Genomic DNA, 22,526 nt, shown 5'->3' with positions numbered 1-22,526 from the left:
GTGAGGTGCAAAATAAAATGGAGGCAACCACTTCACGGATTGAACATACAGAGAGGAGAATAGAGGAATTAGAAGACACAATTATAGAAAAAAAGAAAGCTGAGAAAAAGAGAGATAAATTGATCCAGAGCACGAAAGGAGAATTCCAGAACTGAGTGATGCCATCAAATGGAACAATATCCATATTATAGGAATTCATGAAAAAGAAGAGAGAGAAAAAGGGGCTGAAGGGGTACTTGAACAAATTATAGCTGAGAACTTCCCAAATCTGGGGAAAGAAACAGACATTGAAACCTAAGAGGCACAGAGAACTCTCCTCAGATATAACTTGAATTGATATGCACGATATATCATAGTAAACCTGGCAAAATATAAGGATAAAGAGAGAATTCTGAAAGCATCTAGGGATAAGAGGGCCCTAACATACAAAGGGAAACCTATCAGAGTGGTTACAGACCTATCTACTGAAACTTGGCAGGCCAGAAAGGAATGTGATGAACAGAAAAAATATGCAGCGAAGAATTCTTTATCCAGCAAGCCTGTAATTTAGAATAGAAAGAGAGACAAAGGTTTTCCCAAACAAACAAAAATTGAAGCAATCCATCGCCACTAAACCAGCTCTACAAGAAATCCTAAGGGGGCCTCTATGAGAAAAATGTCGCAAAAAACACAAGGTACCAGAGACATGAACCCCTACAAGCATGAACCCACAGAGAACACAATGACTCTAAACCCTTATTTTTCAATAATAATACCAAATGTAAATGGACTAAATGCTCCACTCAAAAGACACAGGATATCAGAATGGATAAATAAAAAATCCATTTATTTGCTGTCTACAAGACACTCATTTTAGACCTGAGGACACATTCAGATTGAAAGTAAAGGGATGGAGAAATATCTATCATGCTAATGGAAGTCAAAAGAAAGCTGGAATAGCCATACTTATATCGGACAAACTGGATGTTAAGTAACAGCAGTAACAAGATGAAAAAGAACATCGTATTATAATTACAGGGTCGATCCATCAGGAAGAGTTATCAATTATAAACGTCTATGCATCAAATTCAGATGATCCCAAATACATAAAAAATTAATCACAAACAGAAACAGTCTTATTGATAAGAATGTGCTAATTGCAGGGGACTTTAATACCCCACTTATAGCAATGGATAGATCAATCAGACAGAAAATCACTAAAGAAACAATGGACCTGAAAGAAACATTGGAACAGATGGATTTGACAGATATATTTAGAACTCTACATCCTGAGGCTATGGAATTCACTTTGTTCTTGAGTGTGCCTGGCACATTCTCCAAGATAGATCATATACTGGGTCATAAAGCAGCCCTCCATAAATATGAAAGAATTAAGATCATACCAAGCACACTTTCAGATCACAATGCTATGAAACTTGAAATCAATCACAGGAAAACGTCTGGAAAACTTCCAAAAACATGGAGGTTAAAGAACACCCTACTAAAGAACGTATGAGCCAATCAGGCAATTAGAGAAAAAGTTTTTAAAAATACATGAAAAGAAATGAAAATGAAAGTACAACAATCCAATGTCTTTGGGATGCAGCAAAGGCAGTCATAAGATGAAAGTACATTGGAATTCATCCTATTTCAAGAAATTAGAAAAAGCGCAAATTCAAAATCTAACAGAGCACCTAAAGGAACTAGAAGGGGAGCAGCAAGAGCACCCCAAACTCAGCAGAAGAGAAAATAAAGATCAGGGAAGAAAAACTATATAGACTCCAAAAAAACAGTTGAACATATTAAAGAAACCAAGAGTTGGCTTTTTGAAAAAATAAACAAAACTGATAAAACCTCTAGCCAGGCTTCTCCAAAAAAAAAAAAAAAAAAAAAAAAAAAAAAAAAAAAAAAAAAAAAAAAAAAAAAAAAAAAAAAAAAAAAGAGAGAGCACCCAAATAGACAAAATCACAAATGAAAATGGATCTATTACAACCAATCCCTCAGAAATACAAGCAATTATCAAGGAATACTATGAAAAATTATATGCCAATGTACTGGACAACCTAGAAGAAATGGACAAATTCTTAAACTACCACTACCAAACTACACACTACCAAAATTCAAATGGGAGGAGACACAAATCTGAACAGACCCAGAACTAGTGAAGAAATTGAATCAGTTATCAAAAATCTCCTGGGGCACCTGGATGGCTCAGTCGGTTGAGCGGCCGACTTCAGCTCAGGTCATGATCTCACGGTTCGTGGGTTTGAGCCCCGCGTCAGGCTCTGTGCTGACAGCTCAGAGCCTGGAGCCTTTCTTCAGATTCTGCATCTAGCCTCTCTCTGACCCTCCCCTGCTCATACTGTCTTCCCTCTCAAAAATAAATAAAAAAACATTTAAAAAAATCTCCTAACAAATAAGAGCCCTGGGCCAGATGGCTTCCCTGGGGAATTCTACAAGATATTTAAGTCAAAGTTAATACCCATTCTTCTCAAGCTATTCTAAAAAACAGAAAAAGAAGGAAAACTTCTGGACTCAATCTAGGAAGCCCGCATCACTTGGTCTGGTGACAAAGACCCAGCCAATAAAGAGAACTACACGCCAATATCCTTGATGAATACACATGGAAAAATCCTCAACAAGATATTAGCAAATTGATGGGGTGCCTGATTGGCGTAGGTGGTTAAGCATCCAACATCAGCTTAGGTCATGATCTCACAGTTCATGGGTTCAAGCCCCGCGTTGGGCTCTGCTGACAGCTCAAAGCCTGGAGCCTGCTTCAAATTCTGTGTCTCCCTCTCTCTCTGACCCTCCCCTACTCGTGCACTGTATCTCTGTCTCAATCAGAAACAAACATTTAAAAAAAAAAAAGAATCTAGCAAATAGAATTCAACAGCATATAAAAAGAATTATCCACCAGGATCAATTGGGATTCATTCCTCGATTACAGGGCTGGTTCAATATTCGCAAATCCATCAATGTGACATATCATATTAACAAAAAAAGAGATAAAACCCATATGATCCTGTTTATAGATGCAAAAAAAAGCATTTGACAAAATACAACATCCATTCTTCATAAAAACTCTTGAAAAAGTCAAGACAGAAGAAACTTTCTTAAACATCATAAAAGCCATTTATGAAAAGCCCACAGCTAATATCATCCTCAATGGGGAAAAACTGAGAGCTTTCCCTCTGAGATCAGGAACATGACAAGGATGTCCACTCTCAACACTGTTGTTTAACACAGTGCTGGAAGTCCTAATCAGAAATCAGACAACAAAAGGAAATAAAAGCCATCAGAATTGGCAAAGAAGTCAAACTTTCACTTTTCGCAGATGACATGATACTCTACACGGAAAACCTGACCAACTCCACCAGAAGCCTTCTAGAACTGATTAATGAATTCAGTAAAGTTGCGGGGTACAAAATCAGTGTACAGAAATCAGTTGCATTCCTACACACCAATAATGAAGCAGCGGAAAGAGAAATCAAGAAACTGATCCCATTCACGATTGCATGAAAAACCATAAAATACCTAGGCATCAACCTAACCAAGAATGTAAAAGAACTACATGATGAAAACTATAGAAAACTTATGAAAGAGATTGAAGAAGACACCAAGAAATGGAAAAACATTCCCTGTTCATGAATCAGAAGAATAAACATTGTGAAAATGTCATTACTACCCAAAGCAATCTACACATTCAATGCAATACCAATCAAAACTACACCAGCATTCTTTTCAAAGCTAGAACAAACTATCATAAAATTCATATGGAACCACAAAAGACCCCGAATAGCCAAAGTTATACTGAAGAAGAAAGCCAAAACGGGAGGCATCACAATCCCAAACTTTAGCCTCTATCACAAAGCTGTCATCATCAAGAAGTATGGTATTGGTAAAAAGCCGACCATGGACCAATGGAATAGAATAGAGAACCCAGAACTGGACCCACAAATGTATGGCCAACTAACCTTTGATAAAGCAGAAAAGAGTATCCAATGGAATAAAGACAGCCTCTTTAACATGTGGTGCTGGAAGAACTGAACAGCAACATGCAAAAGCATGAAACTAGATCACTTTCTTACACCATTCACAAAAATAAACTCAAAATGGATGAAGGACCTTAATATGAGACAGAAAACCATCAAAACCCTAGAGGAGAAAGCAGGAAACAACCTTGACCTCAACCACAGCAATTTCTTACTCGACACATCCCCAAAGGCAAGGGAATCAAGAGCAAAAATGAACTATTGGGACGTCATCAAGATAAAAAGCTTCTGCAAGGAAAGGAAACAATCAACAAAACTAATAGGCAACTGATGGGACGGGAAAAGATAGCTGGAAATGACATATCAGATAAGAGCTAATAGCCAAAATCTATAAGGAACTCACCAACTCCACACCTGAAAAACGAATAATCCAGTGATGAAATGCACAGAAGACATGAACAGACACTTCTCCAAAGAGGACATCCAGATGGCCAACAGGCACATGAAACAATGTTCAGCATCACTCATCATCAGGGAAATACAAATCAAAACCACACTGAGATACCACCTCACACAGGTCAGAGTGCTAAAATGAGCAAATTAGGAGACTATAGATGCTGGTGAGGATGTGGAGGAACGGGCACCCTCCTACACTGTTGGTGGGAATATAAACTGGTACAGCCGCTCTGGAAAACAGTGTGGAGGTTCCTCAAAAAACTATCAACAGAACTCCCTTATGACCCAGCAATAGCACTGCTAGGAATTTACCAAGAGATACAGGAGTGCTGATGCATAGGGATACATGTACCCCAATGTTTAGAGCTGCACTTTCAACAATAGCCAAATCATGGAAAGAGTCTAAATGTCCATCAACTGATGGATGGGTCAAGAAGATATGGTTTATATATATAATGAAATACTATATGGCAATGAGAAAGAATGAAATCTGGCCATTTGTAGCAATGTGGATGGAACTGGAGGGTGTTATGATAAGTGAAATAAGTCAGGCAGAGAGGGACAGATACCATTTGTTTTCACTTCTAAGTGGAACAGGAGAAACTTAACAGAGGACCATGAAGGAGAGGAAGGGGGAAAATAATTGGGGAGTGGGAGGGAGGCAAACAATGAAAGACTCTTGAATACTGAGATCAAACTGAGGGCTTATGGGGGTGGGGGAGAGGGGAAGGGGGATGATGGGCATGAAGGAGGGCACACAGGGATGAGCACCGTGTGTTATATGGAAACCAGCTTCACAATAAAGTATAAAAGAAAAAAATAAAGCAAGTGTATTTCTAACTGTGAGAATTAAAAAAAAATTATCTGTCCTCTTTGGTTTTAACCCAATACTGTTTTACCAAATGAAATCTGATACTGTCAATCACCATGTTAATATATCTTCACCTTAATATTGTATGAATATTTTTTTGTATTATCTGTTCTGATTCAGGCATAAAATGAACTTAGTTCACAATTACACTTAATTTGGGCTTTATAAAATCAACCACATTTTATTAATTTCAAAAGACAAATCCAGACCCCCTTAAAAAAAGTTCCCTAAAATCTTCTTGTGATAACTAAGTGGTTCAAAGCTACATATATTATTTCTCAAATTTCCCAGAAATTTTTATAAAAATCAAATCAATTAACATGTTAAGACTGATAACTGGAGATGGATGGTATTCTACAAAATAATAATTCAAGCTCTCATTAACCTCCCACCTATCAGTTTAAAGTTGACAATAACTTGACAATAAACTATAAAAAAAAAACAGAATACAGTTATTAACATTAGTAGTTGGATAGTTTTAAGACTCTCCCGACTGAGTCTGGTCTTTGTAAATAAAAACACAGAGCAGTAGGCTAAATGTTGACAATACACTAAAAGTAATATTCATAAAGATAAGTATACGCAAGTCAACCTGATAAACGATTCTTTTTTAATTTCTTAAACATGACTTCCTTTTTAGTATCTTAAAAACAATATATTTTATTTAATTAAAAAATTTCTTTTTTAACATTTATTCATTTTTGAGAGAGAGATAGCATGCAAGTGGGAGAGGGACAGAGAAAGAGAGGGAGACAGAATCTGAAGCAAGCTCCAGGTTGTGAGCTGTCAGCACAGAGCCCGATGCAGGGCTCGAACCCACGAGCAGTGGCATCATGACCTAAGCTGAAGTCAGGTAGTTAACTGAATGGGCCACCCAGGCGCCCCCAAAACAATATATTTTAATTATAAGATTCATTTATGTTAAAAGCAAAACATTTATTAATTCACTAGGGGGCTATCACTAAGATCGGAGCTACTGTTTTTCTTTTAATATTGTGTAACGCAGAATGCACTAAAATTATGCCTTCTTGCTAAAAAAATTTTTTTTAATATTTAAATAAGAACATGTTCCCATGGAACGAAATACTAAAAACAATGCCATAAATTGTTTAGTGTTTTGATTTTGCTTGCCATAATTTATGAGAATTCCAAGTTAAAGCTTACTACTAAATGTACCTTGAGAATGACTTTAGGATGTTTCAAAATGTCAATGAATTCTCATTTTTGAACTCAGACATTTTAATATTATACATAATATGTAAGGTCTTACTCCAAAAAATAAAGTCAGTTTCTATGGTTAAAGAATTTATATTCATTAAGCAAAAACAAGCTTTCCTCCTTACAACAATCACAGTTATAAGACAAATTTCAAAGTGCTGTAGACAACTGCACATGAGAATTATCTTCAATAGAATTTATTTATGTAAATACATTTACAACCAAATTGGAAACTAGATCATTAGACCTTAACTAATTTACATACCTGTACCAATGAATATTTGGAAAATTTTTCCATTTGATGTTCTCCAAGATCTTCATTTAGCTGTTGATCTGAAACAAAGGAAAAAATAGTTTATTGGCTAATGTTCAATATTTAAAAACTACAACTAAGGTAGTTATTATCTGAGATATCCAATGCAAAACTGCTAGCCTCCACTGCTTCTCAAAGTGAATCATCAATTTCAGCACATGTTTTTGGAATTTAAGAAAAGGCCCTTCTATACAAAATGTGACCCAACCAACTATTGCCAATGGGAAAAAAAATAGCTGCAAAGAACTAATTCTCCTGATTTCATAAATTTTAATTCTCAGTCTCTCCTGGCTTACTCTTCAGGTTAGCAAAGTAAAAAAAAAAAAAAAATACTCTCCACTTTTTTTTTTTATTCCTGCTACTAAAAGTGAAACGAGCTGAAAAGATAAACTCTAGTCTTCATTTTTCTAATAGTGAAAACAGGTTGAAATTCTGTTCCAGGACAAACCTTCACATGGAGAAGAAACAGCAGGACAAAGATTCTGAATTAAACAGGAGTGAGCAAGAGATAAGAGAAATGAAGGACTGGAATAAAAGTGCTCTCAATAAGCACAAGGTGATTAATATTTTTGTTCACATCAAGAAAATATACAATAGAACACAGTAAAAATGTACAAAACCGATTCTTTCAAGATCACATGGGCCATTTAAAACATAATTTACTGGCAATAGAGTACCTCTCAACTTTCAAAAAGGCTGAAGCCAAAGAGAGCATGTAACTGACAATAGCACAATTAAGCTAGAATTAAAAATTAAAACATAAAGGGAAATTTTTAATACATTCAGAAATTACTTAATAACCCATGGGTCACAGGAGGAATTACAAAACAAATTTGAATGTATTTTGAACTGACAGTGAAAATATAGTAACTCAAAACATGCTCAAAATGAAATCTATAGGTTTAGGTGCACGTACTAGAAAAAAATGGCTTAAGTCAAAGAACTATGAGTCTATCCCAGGAAGTCAAAAGAAAAGCAAAGTAACCCAAAGTGCGTCAAGTGAAGGAAATAATAAAGATAAGCCCACGCCAAAGAAATTGAAAACACACAAAAAAGATCAACATATACAATCATCTCAAAATTTATAGTAAAAACATCTAATGAAATTAAGACAAATTCATGATAAAGTCTCAGGAATGTAAGAACAGAAATTAATTTCCTTAATACACTAACAGATTCCTATATAAACACACAGTAAACATTATACTTAAGAATGAGAATGTTGAAAACTTTCCCTAGGAAACCGGTAATGACAAAATGACAAATTCTCTTGATATTCAGTCACACTCTACTGGAGGTTTAAGTTTATGCAATCCTTAAGGCAAGTAAAAAATAAAAGGTATAAAAACAGAAAAGGGGGAAAAAAAACCAAACACCTGCCATTATCCATAGTTAGGAGTGTGTTGGTATAGATGGATCCAGGAGAACACATTGGTAAATTCCTAAAATAATGACCATTAGGAGTGCCTGGGTGGCTCAGTCGGTTAAGCAACTGACTCTTGATTTTGGTTCAAGTCACGATCTCACGGTGGTGGGATCAAGCCCTGCATCAGGCTCTGTACTGGCAGTGCTTGGGATTCTCTCTCCCACTCTCTGACTCTCCCCTGCTTGCATGCATGCTCATGCTCGCTCATGCGCGCTCTCTCTCTCTCTCTCTCTCTCTCTCAAAAAAATAAATAAACGTTAAAAAAGAGAATAATGACCTTTAGCATGGTTGTTGGATACAAGGTCAATATAAAATGTTAATATTTCTATATATTGACAACAAAGTTAGACAATAAAAGATGTCATTTACAATACTATACAAAAAAAAATCTAGGAATAAATCTAAAAAATTTAAACAGAGGCACTTGAGTGGCTCAGTTGATTCAGTGTCCAACTCAATTTTAGCTCAGGTCATGATCTCAAGGTTCATGAGTTCAAGTCCCACGTCAGGCCCTGTGCTGGCAGTGTAGGGCGTGCTTAGAATTCTCTCTCTTTCCCTGCTCATTCACTTTCACTCTCTCTTTCTCTCTCCCTCTCATGATAAATAATAATAATAATAATAAATAATAAAATTGACCAACAGAAGAGAACAAGCAATGCAAAAATATATTCATGTCATACAGAACACCTGAATTACAATGAGGGGGAAAGAGTAATCTTTTTAAAATTGGTTCTAGGTTAACTGGATATCCTCATACAAAACAAAACATTATACATAAAAACCAATTCTAGGTGAAATGATGATCTATGAATATCAAAACAAATTCTAGACAAGAACAAAGAGAATATCTTAAAATCTCAGGGTAGGGAAAAATTTTTTAAATCAGAACACAAAAAGCACTACCCTTAAACGAAAAAACTGATAGACTGAACCACATTAAAATTAAGAAGTTTTATTCAATAAAAAGAGACTTTTAAGTGGGTAAAAATACAAGATACAAACATGGAGAAGATAGTACCAACACATGTATGAGACAAAAGTCTTGCATCTAGAATATACAATAGCTATTAACTAAAAGGCAGACAACCCTATAGAAAAGTGGTAATAAGACATTAAGTGGGCACTTCACATAAAGGTTACCCAAGGGACCAATAAACACAGAAAGCTGTTCAACCTCATTAGTTATCAGGAAAATACAAATTAAAATTATAATAAAGAGCTAAAATTAGAAAACTGTTGGTGGCAATGTAAACTAATTAAAACACTCATACATTACTGGTGGGGATGTAAATTAGTAATTTGGTATAACTTAAAAATCAAACACATACGTAATTCCTAAGAATATACATAACCAAACTGTGTGCACTTGAGCACCAAGGACCATGGCAAAAAATGTTGATAACAGCATTATTCTCAACGGCCTCCAAACAAACTGCAATTATCCATCAAAGAAAAAAAACCGATAAATGTGATAGATTTAAAACTGGAATATTTTATAGCAATGAAAATTAACAAGTTACATTTACATTCAAGAATATGGGTAAATCTCAAAGACATAATTAATGTTAAAGAAGCCAAAATGAATACATGGCTTATGATTCATTTATATAAAACTCAAACATAGGCAAATCTATAGGCAAATTAAAGATATTATCTTCAATTACCTTTGAGGAGAAGGGAGAAATTACAAGGGGGCTTCTGAGGTCCTGGCAATGTTTTGTTTTTTTTTAATGTTAGTCATTTTTGAGAGACAGAGAAATACAGAACATGAAGAGGGTAGGGGCAGAGAGAGGGAGACACAGAATCTGAAGTAGACTCCAGGCTCTGAGCTGTCATCACAGTGCTGGAAGTGGGGCTCGAACTCACTGACACGGAGACCATGACCCGAGCTGAAGTTGGACACTCAACTGACTGAGCCATCCAGGTGCCCCGGAAATGTTCTATTTCTTGACCTGAGTTGCAGTTATAGGAGTTTTGAACTTTGTAACATTCACTCAGCTTTATATTTGTTTTCTTATGCATAAGCACATATACATACATATGGAATTCAAACTACATTGTTTTAAAAATGTATATACAAGACATTTAAAAATTTTAAATGTATAATAATAGTATATACTATACATTCTATGTTGGGAACTTCAAAAAGTAGTTTCTTCCTTGAAAGTACACAAAATTTCGTGGAAAAATATGACAAACATATGGGATTCTGATAAACAAGTAATCATGGAGTACTGATACTGTAAATGGTTTTTAACTTTTTATTGAATTTAAAAGAAATTATCCACATGTTTTATTGTTACCCAGAGAACTTCTAAGATAGCTACTTGACATACAAAACTACAATTTTACCACCATATAGGATCTCATTTCTGCCTATGACTCTTCTTCCCTGTGAGTCTTAAAAGGAGGCTGAAGTTATGGTCATGGATATAGCAATTCCAACAAAAACCACATTCTACCCCCCCCAGAGATTGACTTTAATCTGGAGAAAATTTTATTATAACTTAAATCTACTATTTCCTTCACTCATTCAATACATACTTATCACACTGTTGTTTAATTTGCATTTTCTGGATTACTGAGAAGACCGTCATATTTCATTTTTTTAGTAGTTCTTCAAATTTAATTTTTGGTAAATGGCCTGGTCTTTAACCATTTTTCTACTAGTATGAATTTATTTTTGTTTGTGAAAGATCTTTCTAAATTTTGGATGGGCTAATCAATTCTCAGTCATATTTACTGCAAATACATTCTTCCATTCTTTAGCTAGGCGAGTTACTTATTGGTGATGTCTTTTATGATATCCAAGCTTTTATCCCTAATATACTCTAATAGTATGTTTTTTCTTCCAGTCAAAAATGTTTATATCTGCTGAAGAAATCTTTCCCTATCCTGAGATCATAAAGACAGGCTTTTTAACGTTTTCTGAAAGTTTAAAGAGAATTTACTTCTTCAATCAACCTGTAGATGATTTTTCTATATATGTGAAAAAGGTATCTTTATTATTTTTTATTTCCTATTTGGATAGCCAATTATCCTAGCACCATTTGCTAAATAGTCTATCCTTTTCCCACTGATTTGTATTGTTTGCTCTTTTTCTGATAACAAGTGTTCATGTATATGTCTTTTTCTGTGCTAGTTTATTCCACTGATCTATGATTTATCAACCTGACAATCTACTATTGATTTAATAATTAGCTATTTATAAGAAGTTTTAATAGTTGGAAAATAAAATTTCCCACCTTGATGTTCTTTAAAACTCCCTTGGCTATTCTTAGCTCTTCACTAGATTTTAGAAACACGATGTCAAAACTAAGTTTCAGAATGCATCAAATCTAATCATTAATCTGTAGAAGAACTGACATATTTATTATACTAGGTATTCTAATCCATAATATGATGTTAATGGTTTCTCCATTTACCTAACTCTTCTTTATTGTATTCATAATTTTTTAATGCTAACTATGTATTGGTGGGATGAACCCAATATGAAGACAACTATATGGGTATATACACATGTATGTATGTATTTACACACAGTCATTGCTAGATTTATTTTTTATTTAGGATTTTAGTTTCCATGTGCATATGTAAAACAGGTTTAAATATATATTTTTTTTTCTTGCAAGGCTCTTTGTTGGGTAGAAGTTAAGAATACGGACACTGAATCAAGACAGTCTATGTTCAAATCCCAGCCCTGTCACTTTTTAGTTATGAGTTAACCATGAGTTTATAATAGCACTTATCCAAAGAGTTGAGGTTTTTTTATCTGTGGTTACTGAACAGCTGGGTGTGAGAACTGTTAAGGCAAACTAAAAAACTGATCTAGAGATTAGGTATTACTGATATGTACTACTCAGAAAAGCAGGAGTATAATCATATTACAATTATTGACAAGAGAACACATGAACTAATGGGCAATCTTTATAGGCTGTATAAGAGGCTGTATAAGAAAGTAATAAAAAAAACAAGCTGGGAAAGAGTTAAGGAAATAGAAGAAAACTAAGATTTCAAAGAATGGAAGTCTTGATTAAGTCAAAGAACAGTTACAGTGGAAGTAAGAAACTTGTGTTTAAGATTTCAAAAGTAGGGCAAATTGAATAAGACTTCTACTCATGTCCAAGATGAAGTAAGAAGGATCACCCTCCCACTCAACAGAAACAAAAGCAAGCAAATAAATGAAATTATGGTTTGCAAGACACTAGACAATGATGATGAGATATGCAAAACAAATGAGGTGAGCCCAATTATTGCTCTAGCTCAATGACCTAAGAGACTTTCCAGGCCATGGCATAAAGAGGGAAAATGAAGGGATAAGTCAGCAGACTCTCTGAGTTAAAGAAATGCAGCTGAGAACTAGTGGAGACCAAGTGAACATACAATTGGCAAGACAAAGTATGAGAGAGAAAGTTACACAGAGAGAGAACTCTGGATATATGAAATCTGTGGAGCGTCTCTATATACAATACTACACAGACTACTGAGTAGCTCTTTATCTATTAAAGAAAATAAATTTATAGTTTGAAATCTTTCCACAAAGAAAACTGTAGGTACAGCTGGCTTTACTGGTAAATTCTACCAAGCATTTAAGGAAGAAATAATGTCAATTCTATGTAAATTTTTCCAGAAAATTAAAAAGAACAAAATATTTTATAAATAATTCTTGAGGCAAGCATCACCTAACACCAAAACCAGACAAAGACATTAAAAGGAAGAAAAAAAGGTCTTATGAACACAGAAAATTAAAATGTAAATAAACTTTTAGAAAATCAAATCTAACAACATACAAAAAGGATAATACATGATCAAAAGGAATTTATCCCTTAAAGAAAGGTAAAAGAGGCTTAAAATTTGAAAATTAATCAGTGTTAAGTTACCCTATTAAGCTGAAAGTGAAACAAAAATCTGATCCTCTTCATAAATGCAGAGAAAGCATTAGAAAAAAATTAACATCCATTCTGATTAAAAACTCTCATATGGGGCACCTGGGTGAGTGAACTGAGCATCCCACTTCAGCTTAAGTCATGATCCCATGGTTCATGGGTATGGGCCCCACATCTGGCTCTCTGATGTCAGTGCAGAGCTTGCTTTGGATCCTCTGTTCCCCCTCCCTCTCTGTCCCTCCCCTACTCATTCTCTTTCTCTCTTTCTCTCTCTCTCTCTCTCTCTCTCTCTCTCTCTCTCTTTCTGTCTCTCTCTGTGTCTCTCTCTCTCACAAAAGTAAATAAACATAAAAATAATACTCAGAAAACTAGGAATAGAAAGGAATATACTCAACTCTTTCAAAACATCTATGAAAAATCTAATTAGTATTATACATAATTCTAAAAGACAGATGCTTGTATCATAAGATCAGGAAAAAAGACAAGGATGTCCACTCCAACCACTGTGTTCAACACTATATACTAGAAGTTCTAGCCAACACAATAAAGCAAGAAAATAAAATGAAAGGCATCCAAACTGGAAAGGAAAAAGTAAAACTGTACTGACAGATGAAAAGATTGTCTATACAGAATATCTGATGAACTCTAAGGAAACCTACTAGAACAAGTGGATTTAAAAACGTTGCAAGATACAATATTAAAAAAATAGGTGTATTTCTGTACATTAGTAATGATAAATCAGAAATTGAAAGTAAAAGAATACCATTTACAATAGTATCAGAAACATAACACATTGGAATAAGCCTGAAAAGATATGCAAAACCTATATAGTAAACACTACAAAATACTGCTGAGAGAAATAAAAGAATAGATACATCAATGGAGAGAATATACCTTTTCATTGGTAAGAGAATTCAATACTATTAGATATAATTTCTACATATATTGATGAATAGATTCAATGCAATGCCTCTCAAAATCTCAGCATCTTTTTTTTGAAGAAATTGACAAGCTGATTCTAAAATTCATATGAAGTACAAACTGCCTAGGATAGCCAAAATAACTGAAAAAGAGCAAATCTGAAAACTTAACATCTGATTTTATGACTTCCTAAAAAGCTGCAATAATCAAAACACTGGCTTACCGGTACTCAAACAGATAAATGAATGGAACAGAATAGAGTCCAGAAACAGATCAACACAAATAAAAGCAACTGATTTTTAGCAATGGTGTAAAGATAATTCAATGAAGAAGGGACAGTCTTTTCAATTGCATCCATATGCAAAAAAGTGAACTTTGACCCCTATCTTGTACCTTATAAAATTTAAGTCAAATGGATCATAAATCTAAAATCACAAAATTTCTAGAAGAAAAGATAAAAGAATATGTTTGCAGCCTTGATTAAACAGACTTCCTAGATATGACATCCAGAAAAGAACAATTTGAGAATTTCGTCAAAATTTAAAACTTCTGCTGTGAAAAACACTTAAGAGAATGAAAAGAAAAAATAAGTAATCTCCACCTCCCAAATCCCTACTATGAGAATGATTTTTTCATTCCTTAGCTTGACAAACAAGCATCTCTTTGAACAGGTCCCTAAGGACTATCAGATTTCCCTTCTCAGATGGAGGTGAAGAATGGTGAACTACAAAAATGTTAGTTTATTAGGAGCATGGTTAGGTTTGCCTGTAGTTAATTGTAAAGCTAATGCTTTACCACAGGGGCTGCCAGTTGAGAAACGCCAAATCAAACTGTTTTGAGCTAGGCTAACAAATCCAAATAGAACAAATGAAGAGACAATCAAGACCAATAGAAGTTAATGCAGAGAAGGTCAGAGTAGGTGGGAGAAGGCCAAGCCATCTATATTTACCTCAGGTGGTGTCCAGGTTTTGTCCAACTGGGTAACTCACCCAGCTGTAACTGGCACATGAGGTCCAGTTAAAAGGAAAAAATGGCTGGCTTATTCCTCTAAAACTCATTGTTTCTGACTAACTCAGGTACCCTCTCCACCCCAACCCAACTACTTATCACCCAGTTCTTATCCCACACCACTCAGAGGCTGGCCAGCTAGTCTTCCTTAGGGGTGGCATATACTCCCACTTCAAACTTGAGAAATAATGTTATGGTATCATTATAAGGCATTAATAATTTTTAGGTAATATATGTAGTGCACTTAATATGGACTAGAAATCATGCTAAGTGCTTTATTTACATTGTCTCATTTACTCCTTACAATCCCATAAGGATTACTGTGCTATTATACCCATTTTAAAAATGAGAAAACTGAGGCACAGAGAAGCTAAGGAATTTGCAAAGGTCAAAGATCTGAAAAAAGAAAAAGCCACGAAATAAACCTAGGCAGATTTAATCTAGAGTTTGAAGTGGTTTTTTTTAAATATTTATTTTTGAGAGACAGAGTGTGAGTCGGGGAAGGGCAGAGAAAGGAGGAGTCTCAGAATCCAAAGCATGTTCCAGGCTCTGAGGTTGTCAGCAGAGAGCCGACACAGGGCTCGAACTCACTGAGTACGAGATCGTGACCCGAGCCAAAGTAGGTCGCCCAACCGAGTCACCCAGGCGTCCCTAGAGGTCGAGTTTTTAACCACTGGTTTCAAACTTTCAAAATGGAACTTATTACTTTTTTCCCCCCTACCTTCCCTGCTCCTTAACACAAAAATCTCAGTTGCCCTCCACTTCTTTCTCTCAAATTCCCTAATCTCCAATCTCACTGTACTGCCTTGGTTCACTGCTTAGTGAATGCTAACAATAGTCACCTAACTTGCACTCTGATAAAACGCATGTTCCTCATAGCAGCCACACCAGGCTTTCCAAATCACAATTTGATCGTGTTACTTTCAAGAGAATTCCTCTCCCTGGTTCCAATAATCCGTGCTATGGTCCAAACTCAATACACATAAGACAGGGCCCTTCACCATCCAGCCCCATTCTTCCCTTCTTGCCACTTGCCTATATAAACCACATTCCGTACGAGCCAACCTTGTTGCAAGTCTTTAACAAAACATATTCCTAATTCCCTCAAAGCTGCAATGCTATTTTCTCTGGGATAACCACACAGTTCTTTATCTAGTGAATTCATATTAGTACCTTCCCAAATAGCACCTTCTTGACCACAGCTAATAATATTCCTGTAAGTCAGTCTTATTTAGCACTGTGTGTCAGATAGTAGTATTCTAAATCCTTTACATATTTAATACTCATGTAATCATTTCAACAACCCTATAGGGCCTCTGAGGCAAAAGAGTGCTTGCTGCCACTTCAGTGTATTTATGGAATTATGTATTTCTTTTCTCAAATTAAATTCTTGGAAGGTAGAACTGTCTTCCTTTCCTCATCCTTGCTGCAGCAGCTATGTCTGTACAGAGACTGACACAGACTGAAACAGGAGTAGTGCAATAAAAATCTATTTACACATGGCCAGAACTGTGCCTCTAGATTCTAATGGCAAACTTGGAAACTTCCTGGCCATCAGCCCTCTAATTTTCCAGTTATGCGAGAAGCATAACAACCATGTTTAGTGTCTAGTACACTCCCATATAAGCTAAAGGAACTACAAGGATTTACCAAACGGTTTAGCTGAAGTCCATACACATACTCATACATACCACCAAGCTTTATGTAAAGCTAACTTACAAATTTCCATGCACCGAGCAGGCATTCGAAAAATGTCAGTTGGTCAGCGATGACGACATTAATTAAACATGTAAGAATTTTCAATAAAGGCATAGGGAGCTTACTTTGACTCAGAAAGTCGATTTCTGTGGCCATTTCGATATAATTTCAGTTTGGAGCTTTCACCACCTTCACTTTCTTAAAAAAAAAAAAAACAACAAAAAGCCCCAGAGAACTCGCGGTCCGGGAAAACAAAACTAAAGCAACGCTCCGGAGGTTGTCAGGCACTCAGCAGTGTAATCAGCAGCCTACTCACGCGGCGTCAACAGCCCCGCCGCGCCTTCTTTCCCAGAGTCCCAGCCGAGCCCCTCACCCAAGCGACAGACTTCAGACTTTAGATTTGCTGGGACCCGCCAAGTGAATTTTGTTCCACGGTCACTCGAATCCCGGCCGGGTAAAAAGGAGACGCGGGTGGATACAGACGTCCCGCAGGTCACTCGGGGTCGTGTCGGGCCACTTAAGAGAGAGCAAAAGAAACCGGCAGGAGGCTAGGTGGCAGCATCCTTGAAGGAGCGTTTGGCGTGGGGGCATTGACTCCAGGACCGCTGGGAAACCTGGGGCCAAGAGATGAAGTCCACCGGCCCGCCCTGCGACTTTGAAACCGGTGCCCCGGACCGCTCCTTGGAGACGGTAACGCCTTCTGCGTCATTACGTGAACGTCAACTATTACGCCACCGCGCTTCTGGAGTACGTACACGCTATTGGCTATTTTGTCAAACTATAGGCGGAGCTTCGATAACCCGGATACCAGCGGATTAAGCCAAGAGCAAGGCAGCCAGCGAGCAAACTAGCTGGGTTCAGTGTTCTATGGTGGAGCATAGTGTTTGCGTGAGTGTTTGTAAAGAAAACTCCCAAGATGTAAATGTAGGTAGGGCATCAAATGCACATTTTAAATGTTACCAGAATCTTGATACGTAGCACTTCTGGACTAGGAGAAGGTTCTGGCCAAAAGGAGTGGGTGGAAAGTCAGTTAGTTTCTGCAGCAGGAGGCGGAACCCATGCTGGCAGCTTCAGAGTCCGACACCAAGGCTGACCTGGAGGATTTTTGAGTATGAACGTGGTGATTCACAGAAGCTAAGTACAATGCTGCCCCTCTGGGTCTTTAGAGAACGGAGACACCTCTTTAAATATTTAACTGTGTGTCAGTAAGACATGTAGTTACAAGTATTCCAAAGATCCTGCAAATTCAGCAGTTATTTCTTTAGAGATTAACTTTGCTTCCTCAAAAAGAAGAAAAAGGTTACATTGTGTTGCAAGAAGAAATTAGAGAAAATTTTGCATTTCGGGATAAATTACAATTACCAGTATTAAAAATTTATTTTGTCTGGATATAAGCCTGATAAGGAAATTTCAACAATAGCAATAAAAATTTGCTAGCCACTCAAAGGTAGCCAAAACTAGCCACTTGAAGCTAGTCACTAGTTTTAGTGCTTTTTAATGGGTTAGTGGTTCTACCAAATATGGTTTTATTGAAGTAGTTTTACTAGATATGTCAAGATTAGCTCCATTTGGCTTTAACAGTTTAAGTTTTGTTGTCTTGTACTCATAATGTTATATAAATCTAATAATGTTAGTAGAATGTATTAATAAATTTGAAAAATTTGTCCGACTGTGTCCAGTTAGGTATTTGAAATTGTGAAGCTTTCTCCATACTCACTATTAAGACTATGAGGTGGTCCCTTCCTGTAAAGGATGGCTGTTAAATATGGAGGTATATCTAATAACCATAAAAAATGTTTAGCCTTGTATCAGTGAACATTGAACTTGATCTGGTTTTGGTAGCCATGAAGTTAACCCAAAAACTTCTTGAAAGAGATTGAGTGGGCAAGTTTCAACTCTTTTGAAGGTCCGTGTATGACTTTTCTTCATGAGCTTTTCACTAACTGCCCTAGGACTTGTTTTTAAGTTCTACATTTTAACCTGTATTTTGTCATATTGTGGTTTAATTTGCCATCAAATAGTTACAAACTTAATCCTACATTTACACTAGAAGTTGATAATATATATTAGTGTTGGCAAAGAGGACCTTCTGGTTATAAATAATGAATGGTCTTTGCATTGCATTAATTAAATATCTAAAGTTGGAATTTTTATCTCTGTACTTGAACTATTTGGCTTATATGGTCAAGTTCAATACAAACTGTAGTTTTGGGTTCAATAAATATGTGAAGAAGGATTTAATTTAAAATGAGAAGTGAGAGAAAAAAGTACTTCGTATATATTTAACCATTCTTTAGCCCTAGATCTATTTCCTCAATTAAGAATACCCTTGAAAATTGATAAATTTTCTAATATTAACTTATTTAATAAATTGACATTGAGCACCCAAGTACTATATGTAAAGCATCATAAGACAAAGTACATATGTTAAGCTAGGGTAAAACCTGTATGAAACATTCTCTGATATAATTAAATGCCATAAAAAAAAAAAAAACCCTGATTTTTAAGAAGCTGTTAATAATTACGTTTATTTTAACCAGCCAAGAGAAGCATGGCCTGGAAATTGGGAGCTCTCTTTTTATGCTTATCTTTATTATTATAATTTCTGCAATAAAAAATGATATGAAATCTCTCAATTTTTTAAGCGTACAGTATAGTAGTGTTAACTATACGCACGTTGTTGTACAGCAGATCTCTAGAATTCTTTCATCTTTCCTGACTCAAACTGTATGCCTATCGAACAATAACTCCTTATTTCCCTCTCTCACCCAAAGTGATTTCTATAAAACGAAAATAATAGTTGTGGTAAAACAAATACAAAAGCTGTTTTCCCCCAAAGAAGTTTTTAAAAGTATGTTATAAGCAAAATAAGTTTAGGCTGAACCATGTGAAACTGCAATTTTCTGCAATTTTTGTCTTCTCTTGCAGAGCAGGAGAAAATGGTGGTAACTTGACTTAAATATGTAGCATATGCACAGTATTCTCAGAATAGCTATGAAGTTCAGGTGCAGTGACTCCCTGCTGAATTAAACCCACAGATCCTATAGACAACCAAAATACAGAGTGATTCTATTATTTGGAAGTATTGTACTTCTGTAAATTATTACATTTCCTTGAGAAGTTTAAAAGTTTATACATGATTATATTATGAATTTGCATCTAATTCTGTATAGAGATAATTAGTTCACACTGTTTTGGGTGAAAGATTCACTAAATGAAGGAAAATAGATTGATAAGTGCTAGGATAGTTAAGACTGAACCAACCAGAATGATGATGTATATCTTTAAAACACTTAACTATATTTTATGATCTCAAGGGTCAACTAGAGTCTCCTGTCTCATAGTCTAGTTTTTTAAAGGAAAGCCACTCAAGAAAGATGTAATTTTAATGAGTTCAACAGAAAAATATTTTCTTAAACAAACCTATATACTTTAATATTAATTACAGCTAATGTCTTATATTTACTACATACATGCTAGGTACTATACTAAATACATACATGTATGTGGATATATAGAAATCCACTCACAAAAACCTTTGAAGCTAGGTCCTATTTTAAAATCCTTTTTACGGTAGCTTGCTGATGATCACAGTTGCAAAGGTGTGTGAATTGGAATTTGAACCTGGGCAGTCTGGTTCCAATGTCACAATCATTGACCACTATGTATATGCTTCCCAGTAGTGTAATATAATTTACATTTAGGGTTATATTATTTATAATGAGTGTAATATGATTAATTTCCAGTTTTTGCTTATATGACCAGTTAGTCTTTAGTTACATAAAGTGAATTATTGCTCTATGTGTTCTATTGTAATTTTTTTTAATGTTTATTTTTGGGAGGGAGAGGGAGAGAGGGAGGGACAAAAGGATCCAAAGCAGGCTCTGTGCTAGATGTGGAGCTCGGATCTATGAACGGTGAGATGATGACTTGAGCCAAAGTTGGCACTTAACTGACTGAGCCACCCAGGAGCCCTTATGCTATTGTAATCTGAATGATTTAGAATCCGTTTTCGGATTGTTGCACAGTATTTATATTGCTGACTTACCCTTTGTTCTCCTTCTAGACTGCTCAAACTAAGGTGGAATGATTAAAAGTTCAGATGTTCACTGGTCTTTCAACATTTTTTTCCCTGCAAAAATCCGGCATCTCGGAGAGTCTCCCAACTCCCACCCCCAGGACGCGCAGGCAGCAGGGCGCTAAGGTTGAGCTTTCTTCGGGTGAGCCCCACTGAGAGGATCAGGCTGCGTGTGGCTCAAGGAGCTAACTGGTCTGTGTTCTTTCCTTGTTGTGCGTTTTTCCCTCTGTCATTTACTGGCACCTTCGCCCAGTCTTGTTTACTTTTTCTTTGGTAATTTATTTTTCAGCTGCTTCTGCTGGCACAGTTTACTCCCACTTTCGGGCTGACTTTCTTATTTCTCCGTTTCTCTTATAAATGGTCAGGGGTGCACGTGGAAGCAGAATGCAAACTGAAAAATAATTTTTGTGGGGAACTACAGAAAATTTCATGAAAAGACGGATTTAGAAATTTTCCTTGTAAAACATTCTGCTGAGAAAACACCTTTTCTATAACTTAACCTTTGCAGAATGTTCTCCATCTTCCAGGCATTTACGTTTTAGGCTTCTGTCTCCTATCCCTTCATTTCCTTTTAAAGACCTTTCTGTAGTACAGATAAAGCATAAAAATAATTTAACCATTGTGACTTTTTTGATGAAAGAGTAATTTGAAGATAGAGGTTAAAATGTGGAAAAACACAAATTAACATTCTTTTAAGAAACTTTAAATAGCGAACATTGAAATTTCATCATAGGCTGAGGATCACCTTGAATGAATATGTTCCTTCAATAATATTTCCAGTATTCATTCTGACTTTTTAGAAATGAGCTAATGGAGAGATAGAGAAGCATCTGTGGAGAAGAGGTGGTCATCATACTCATTGAGAGATCCAGCTATAAAATGGACTTTAAATGTTATGTTCAAATGATACATTTATTTTTTAACTGTAATGGGTGTCTGTCATAGTACAAAATTCAGGTAGTTTAAAAAAAGTGAAAGTGGTTGCAAGTAAACTTCCCTTCCTCTCTTGTCTCAGGCAGTTAATTCCCTCTAAAAAGGTAACCACTGTCATTACTGGTTTCTTGTATATGCTTTTTGAGATAGTGTACGCATTCACAAGCATATACGCAAATTGCCTTCTTTTTAATGAAACAAATTCATACTTTTTATATGTTGCTTTTTTTCACTTAATAGATTTTACATATATGTGGAGCTGCCTCACTTTTAACAGCTAAGAAGTATTTCATTCCATAATAATATTTTAATTTCTTTACCAGTCCCCTACTGATGGGTATTTAAATTATGATATTAATTTGATGTTATCGTGAACAATGTTGCAATGAATATCTTTATATTTAAGTCATTTTGTATATGTGCAGGTATAATAACTCATAGAACGAGAATTATTGAGTCAAAGGATATTTTCATTTTTTGTTTTGATAGATACTGAGGGATTGCTCTTCACTGAGGCTATGCCAGTTATGCCCCACAGCACTATGTGATTATTTCTCAGTGTCCTTATCATCATAGCATGTTATCAAACTTTTCAATCCATGGAAATAATAATTTACTGTTTTTTAAGTTTGCATTTCTATCATAAGTGAGGTTGGACATTTTTTTCAGCATTTGAAAATCGATATACTAGCAATATGAACAAATTAAAGGAGAAAAGCCATAGGATTATTTTAATAAGTGAAG

At 35.6% G+C, this 22,526-nt stretch overlaps 2 protein-coding genes across 13 annotated transcripts in view; one reads left to right on the top strand and one right to left on the bottom strand.

Annotated features, from left to right (window-relative positions):
- Positions 1–16,982, bottom strand: part of SCLT1 (sodium channel and clathrin linker 1) — a 203,976-nt gene extending 186,994 nt beyond the window's left edge. The window contains exons 1-2 of the mRNA XM_029941012.1: positions 16,897–16,982; positions 6,785–6,852 (exon numbers count right to left, since the gene is read on the bottom strand). Coding sequence (XP_029796872.1) covers positions 6,785–6,852; positions 16,897–16,927 — 99 coding nt within the window. The 5' untranslated portion in view covers positions 16,928–16,982. The remainder of the gene's footprint in view (positions 1–6,784; positions 6,853–16,896) is intronic.
- Positions 16,983–17,584: 602 nt separating this feature from the next.
- The window catches only part of C1H4orf33 (chromosome 1 C4orf33 homolog), a 31,454-nt gene continuing 26,512 nt past the window's right edge, over positions 17,585–22,526 (top strand). For 4 of the 12 annotated variants that reach the window (XM_029940938.1, XM_029940921.1, XM_029940947.1 and 1 more), the window contains exon 1: positions 17,601–17,659. In XM_029940938.1, the coding sequence (XP_029796798.1) occupies positions 17,639–17,659 (21 nt within the window). In that variant the 5' untranslated portion in view covers positions 17,601–17,638. Of the gene's footprint in view, positions 18,678–20,592; positions 21,042–22,526 lie in introns of those variants that run through there. The other 8 variants (XM_029940981.1, XM_029940994.1, XM_029940987.1 and 5 more) reach the window with 8 other exon arrangements.

The sequence above is a fragment of the Suricata suricatta genome, chromosome 1 (assembly GCF_006229205.1).
Source record: "Suricata suricatta isolate VVHF042 chromosome 1, meerkat_22Aug2017_6uvM2_HiC, whole genome shotgun sequence".
NCBI classification, from domain to species: Eukaryota; Metazoa; Chordata; class Mammalia; order Carnivora; family Herpestidae; genus Suricata; species Suricata suricatta.
The sequence above is the reverse complement of the archived record's forward strand: the minus strand, read 5'-3'. Positions and strand labels throughout refer to the sequence as shown.